Below are 6,732 nucleotides of genomic sequence, written 5' to 3'. Positions count from 1 at the left end.
GGGGAAACCCTTTTCGGTAAACCTAAGGTATAGCCTTCAATGGTTGTACCTCGCAATTGCCTTGCTGAAGGAATTGTTTTGAGAGTTTGGACTTCTCCAGCGTGAAAACATAAGATCTTGGATCGGGCAATGACAGCGCTTGTGCACTATTTCCTTCTTGAAGGCGTTGCTTTTGAAGACTTTTTTATATTTTCTAGGTGTTGTATTCGATGGTGGTTTTTGTGTGGCTGCTGAGAGAAATCGATCACTGTGGCGGGATCTTTGTTTTTTCCTTTCTTTTTAATTTTTTCTTCGTGTGTGTATCCTGGATGTTTTTGCAACATCTTGTAGGTGTAAAGACTGGGTGTAATTGGTATCTTTGCCATATTAATAATTCTTTTTTTCAAAAAAAAAAGATAAGCCGCTTGAGGTTGACAGGCATAGGCCTTATTCATCTTCAGTCCCAAGCGGTAATCTGTCAGCTTCTAATTTCTGAACCTCTGCCTCGAACACATTTCTGAATTCAGAAATGGTCTTCAAATGATCAACATGTGCCGGCGTGCGGTGACCCTGGCCATCGAGATGGGTGTCCAGAAGCTAGTGCTGGAGTCAGACTGTGTGGGGGTGGGCAATAAGCTCAAGAGAGAGGAGAGGGATTTTCCTCCTCTCGGTCCCCTAGTGGAGTTAAAAAACGAAGAAGCTGCTGCTCTCCATCGAGGTGAAATGGGCTAGGCGCACGGCAAATGGTGCTTCTCACAGATTAGCCAAGGAAGATTTGCTGTAATGATCTATGCAAGACATCGCTTCATGTGCCTCCGGGTTGTATCACGGATGTTTTGTCCTCGGACATGTCCAAGGAACATGAATAAATATCAACAATTCCAACTAAAAAACAACATGGTCAGGCAACATGTAAGTAGGCCCCGAGTTCTCATCGTCGAGTTCAAAACCAAATACATTATCAAACTCGCCTTATTCATCTTCAGGGACTCCAATTTCTGTGATTCAATCCAAACAGCATCCATGCCGTCTTCTCCATGCAAGAATTGAACAACAACACCCAGCGAATTTCGCATAGCACCATCATGTTTCATCACGATGTGCTCCATAGCCTTCACGAGCCTCCCCTGAATACTGCCTTCCCTGTCTCGGAGTTCTCACAGCAGCATCAATCAAACCTTCTCTACTAACCATAGCATGGAAGAAAAACTCCTGTGGTGTCAGACCTCGAAGGTACGAATTCTGAACAAACCCACGACTTTCAGGGCCATAGTCATCTTTCGTAAATTGGGGTAATGTACGATCAACAAAACCAAACGGAATCCGCTTGCCCTCAATTTTCTGCTGTCCAAGACAAGCAATCATTTGCGAAATATTAATGAAACTGCCTTTTGAGCCTGCAGTGACCATGGCTTTCAAATTGTTGCTCTCAGACAAACCCTTCTGAGCACTACTCTCAGCATCATCATAAGCCTTGCTAAGAATCTGATTTACTCGGTTCTCAAATGATTCCATCATTGTGAGTCCTGGCTCAGGTTCCAAGTTCTTTTCTTGTGCTTGCTTAATAAGCTCCTTCACATCATTCTTAGCTGTTCCAATTGTCTCATCAATCTTCTCCATGGTATCTGCATCTGCAATTGCATCTCCAATACCAATACTGAAACCGTTTTGCAGAAGCCAGTAGTTGACCAGCGACTGTGTATGACCCAAGAACTTCAGTGCAGCATCTGGCCCTACCTCTTCACAAATAGCATGAATAAGACTTCCAGTTGATGTCCTAAGTGTTCTTTTGCAAAGTGTACCAGACAGAAGCTCTCCCTTCTCTATCCGGACCATAGTATCACCAGGAGTAATAAATCCACACTCTGTTTCAGCATGCCAGGCTGAAAAACTTATTAAATTGATTAGCTTGGGGATAATCAAGTTGAAAACTTGTTTGCCAGTCCAAATCGGCCTTGGTTTCAAAATGGCAGGGGCAGGGACCTTCCCATCAAAATCTTCCCACCACATTAACATGTTCATAAATATGTCCTTTTCAATAAGAGTGTCCCTTTTGGTGATTTTTCGACACCCAAGAAGTGTGTCCTGGACAATACCCATAGCAGGTATATTCGCTTGAGGTGAGACAATGCATTTTGAAACCATCATCAACTCTAAAACTACAGCTGTGGTCTCAAATGACTGAGGAACATGCATATTCATTTCATCCGCATCAAAATCTGCATTGTACGGTGATGTGACAGACAAGTTCAGGCAGAAAGTTGAGCAGGGCATAATTTTAACACGATGCCCCATGATAGGCATTTTGTGAAGGCTTGGTTGCCGATTGAAAAGGACAAAATCTCCATCATTGAGGTGTCTTTCCACCTTGTAACCCAGCTCCAAATGCTGATCACTACTTTTCTTCACATAGCGAAGATCCACTCTCTGACCATCTTCCCTGATAATGTACTTTGCACCAGTCTTCCCTGGCGGAGGGTGAGGCCCATATTCTACTAGCTCTTTCAACCTCTCGATGTTATATGGAGTGACAGTTTCTGGGTATGTCAGATTCAAAGCAATACTCCATGGCACCCCCAATTGATCAATGTTGATGTTCGGATCTGGTGTGACGACAGTACGAGCTGAGAAACCAACATGCTTCCCAATTAGGTTTCCTCTAATCCAACCTTCTTTTGCTTTCAGCCTGCTGCAAATTGATTTTATAGGCCTTCCAGAATGCTGATTGGCCCTTGGTTGTCCAGGAAGATCATTGCCGAAGTACGTTGCAATGTGAAACTGCAACAACTGAGCAAACTCTTTTATAATGTGAGCTGGGGCTCCATTTCTCTCTTGCCTCGTCAAATTCTCATTATGTCGAATTATCATCACTAATTGATGAGTCAAATCATCCTCACTTCTGGAGGAAGTATCCATCATGGCAGATGGTCTCACGTGCGGTGGAGGAATAGGAAGGACTTGCAGTATCATCCAATCAGGACGAGCGCATTTAGGATTCAGGCCCAACAAAAGACAGTCATCATCACTTATATGCTTGAGAACATTAAGGACCCTCTCGGCAGAGAGAATTTGCTTTCGCTCCACTAGTTCAGGGAGTTGATCTTGATCATCAGTTTTCTTCTTTGTTGCTTCAAACTCTGCAACCATCTTCATACCATCAACTGTGATACTTGGCTGCTGAGCACCACAACCACCTCTCTTCTTTAGTGTCTCATCAGTGCCCTGCTGATCTTGAACCTCAAGTTCACCACCACCAGCACAAGTCTTTTTGCTCTTGCAAGCATCATATATTCTTCTTAATCTATTTTTGGGGTTACTAATTTTCAGAGCTTGCTTGAACTTAGTATCCTCCTCGTCTGCCAGGATCTTGGAACAGTTGAAGCACACACAGCGCATTATGGAGAGTACAGTCTTGATGAAGCCGATGTGGAACATTGGCTTTGCAAGCTCAAGGTGGCCAAAGTGGCCCGGGCACTCAGCCATCCCAGCCATACATGTATCACACTTGATCTTCTGGTCAATAGTACCCAAACGAGGGTCACTCAAACCCCCAGGCTTCGCCTTTCCCCTCTCCATAGTCTCTGCATGCTCTATCACCGCCACTGACATTTGCCTCTACAAGGAAGCAAAGCAACACAAAATCTATCAGATTCGATCCTACATCCACAATGCTACACATTTCTTTGGGCACTCCGTATGGACCAGTTAAGGAGACACTCCTCCCACCATCAGTACAACGGTCAATGGTCATTTGAACCAAATAAATCATAATACTAAACCCTCTCAAATCCATCTTATTAGAAACACTCTGCAAATCCATAGTGTAAGACCAGCAACAAGATGCGTGCAGCCTTATTCAAACTTCTATTGAACTGAATATGACCCGATCGAAAGCACTGTAAAATATAGAGACACTCTGCAAATCTGTAGTGTAAGACCAGCAACCAGATGCATATAGCCTTATTCAAACTTGTATTGAACTGAACATGACCCAATCAAAAGAACAGTAAAATCATGTGTAATAATAAAAAGACCGTGCAAACTGCTAAGCACAACCAAACTGCCAAGCTGATAGTGCTCCCTCTGTAAAGTATTATAAGAGCGTTTAGATCACTCTCTGTAAAGTATGACAACATTGCCATTTTGCTAGATCGGTCAAAATTTTGATGAACATGTAATAAAACTGCAAAGTCAACTTGACCAAATATCCCACTTCAGCAGTATTACAGGGAGTGCAACTTCTAACTCAAAGCGAACTAGGGACTTCCAACCAAGCGTTCTGCTCAAAGTTTAACTAGTTCCCCAAGTTAGCAAAACACCACTGAACCAAACAATACTCATATCACTGTGTCAGAACTCGGAACCTTTGGTAAGTTACAGTGGATCAGCTTCAGCAACATCTATTTGTCAGATCAAACTCGGCCAGTTCGCTACCCAAACAACACCACAGACTGAAGCTAATATCCAGCACCCCCAAGACAGTTCATCCATCCAGCCAGAATTCAGAACTAGCCAACCCCACCCAAACCAGCTCGAGCTCCAACTGCACGCAGAGAGAAGAGAAACCAAACAGAGGCGGAGGCGGTGGGGTTGAGAGGCATTACGATTTCATCCGGGCTGAGGATGCCGAACTGCACGAGCTGCACCTTGGCCACCTCGGCCGGCGAGTACGGGAACCTCGCGTCCATTTCGCCGCCGCGGCGCCGCCGCCGCCGCCCCCGTCGCTCGGAGCTTCGGCAGTGCGGCGAGTCGCTGTCTGGAGCACGCTCAGCTTTTTTCGGCTAAAATCGATCTCGAATGGGATCGGTCCGACCGGGGTCTCCGCCTCCTCCGCGAGATGGGAGGGGAATTGGGATCGGATTCGGGAGAGAGCGCGTGAGAAAGCCACCTTGCGCTTTTGATCGAGGATCGCCCATGGAGCCCTTTTTTGGTTCCCTATATACCTTATCCAGTACACTTTGTTTAATTTTGCTATACTACTCCCTCCGTTCACTTTTGTAAGTCGTTTCAGACAACTTAAAATATGATGTTTTGCACATTGTCTGAAATATCTTCAAGGTCTTACAACAATGAACAGAGAAAGTATAATTGATTTCTTTGTACCGAACTAGTGGTCCTGCTACTCCCTCCATCACATTTTAAAGGGCGTATCTCCAAAACCTGATTTTTTTCACAATTAGAGGGAAATAGGGCGCAGGTTATTAATTAGCCCGCTGAAATTACTCCTTCCGCTTGCCTTTTTGGTGCGCATGCATGGTGTGAACTGAAACTTTAGGTGGAGGTGTGAATCGGTTTTGTTTGCATGCATGGTTGTGTGAGGCCTTTTACTGGACGGGGAGGTTACTATGCATTTGTTTGGCGATTAATTAGGCGCATATTCTTAACTACCGCAGCTCCAGCGCATCAGTTATTTCTGCCAATCGCTAGTAACCTTGGATCCAGAAAAATGTGAGGTACGCCTTTTAAACTGTGATGGAGAGAGTAATTGATTTCTATCAAGGGCATCTCCAATCCCAGGCACAGATCCGCACACCAGGTTAATTTCCTACTCGTTTAGGGAAAGGCAATCATAATATTATTGAACTTAGCTTACTCATAATGGGGAGTACTCCTTCCTTCCATCTATATAGGGCCTAATGCGTTTTTTGAGGCTAACTTTGACCAAATGTTAGAGCAATAATATATGACATGCAACTTACACAAAGCACATCATCAAATTCGTATGTGAAAGGAGCTTTCAATGATATAATTTTCACATTATGCATATCATGTAGTATTAATTTTATCAATAGTCAAAGGCGGTCTTGAAAAACGCATTAAGCCCTATATAGATGGAAGGAGGGAGTAACATATATTAGTATCATGCATATGATAAATATATGATACTACTTTCATAATGCATAGTATTATAAAGTAGTATCATAGATGAATATATTTATTTGCATGCATGACACAAAGTAGCATAGCATTTAACATGATACAATATCTACCTATGTTTGTTAGTCCCAAGTGTATGTTACCAGTTATGTTACCCCCACTATGGCCAGCTTTATACTCCCTCTATTTCAAAATATAATGATTTCTTTATTCCCGTGCTTCAACTTTGACCATAAATTTAATCAATGAGGCCGATTGCGGCGGGAGCAAAAGTTATACCAGTGAATTCATATTCAAAAGAAGTTTTTTTCTTGCCACAGTCGATCTCGTTGGTTAAATTTATAATCAAAGTTAGATCTCGAAAAGCACAAGCACACTATATTTTGAAATTGAGGGAGTATTAAATAACGATCACATCGTTTGCAAGAACTCCAGGCATCCAGCTTGGAGAATAGTCAATCGAACTGCAAGAAAGCTTATTTAAATATAGTTTTGCTAAATCTTGATCGACAAAGATTTGGTTATGTCTCATTCTATGTTATGCATGTTAGATCTTTCATTGAGATGTGTCAAGAAAAATTGTTCGGATTTTTCGTTTTTATTTCTTATATGTGATGTCACTTGAGAGCCTCTTGAGTCTAATCTTAACTGCCTCTGCATCGTCCGCCTCGGTGAGTCGAGCGGCGGTTGATCCGCTCTTTTCGGTGGCGTCCCTATGCGCCCTCCCCTCGCCGTTGCGGGTCGGTGTCATCGGGCTTGCCCGGGCGGCTGACGGCAGCGGCGGGGTTCTGCTCCCATGGATCTTTGGGCAACGTTTGATGGGGTGTAGATGGCTGATGTTAGGCCAACTTCATCGTGCGACCCTATTCTGTCCGC

The 6,732-nt window shown here is 43.6% G+C and overlaps 1 protein-coding gene across 1 annotated transcript; it reads right to left on the bottom strand.

Annotated features, from left to right (window-relative positions):
• Window positions 1–423: 423 nt before the first annotated feature.
• Window positions 424–4,901, bottom strand: LOC119330337 (DNA-directed RNA polymerase II subunit RPB1-like). Its single transcript, XM_037603443.1, has 2 exons — window positions 4,584–4,901; window positions 424–3,594 (listed from the first exon to the last, which is right to left on the bottom strand). Exons 1-2 carry the CDS (start codon window positions 4,665–4,667, stop codon window positions 1,063–1,065), a joined length of 2,616 nt encoding a protein of 871 aa, XP_037459340.1. The 5' UTR covers window positions 4,668–4,901; the 3' UTR covers window positions 424–1,062.
• Between the last annotated feature and the right edge of the window lie 1,831 nt (window positions 4,902–6,732).

Source organism: Triticum dicoccoides, chromosome 7A, assembly GCF_002162155.2.
Source record: "Triticum dicoccoides isolate Atlit2015 ecotype Zavitan chromosome 7A, WEW_v2.0, whole genome shotgun sequence".
In the NCBI taxonomy this organism is placed as follows: Eukaryota; Viridiplantae; Streptophyta; class Magnoliopsida; order Poales; family Poaceae; genus Triticum; species Triticum dicoccoides.
The sequence above is the reverse complement of the archived record's forward strand: the minus strand, read 5'-3'. Positions and strand labels throughout refer to the sequence as shown.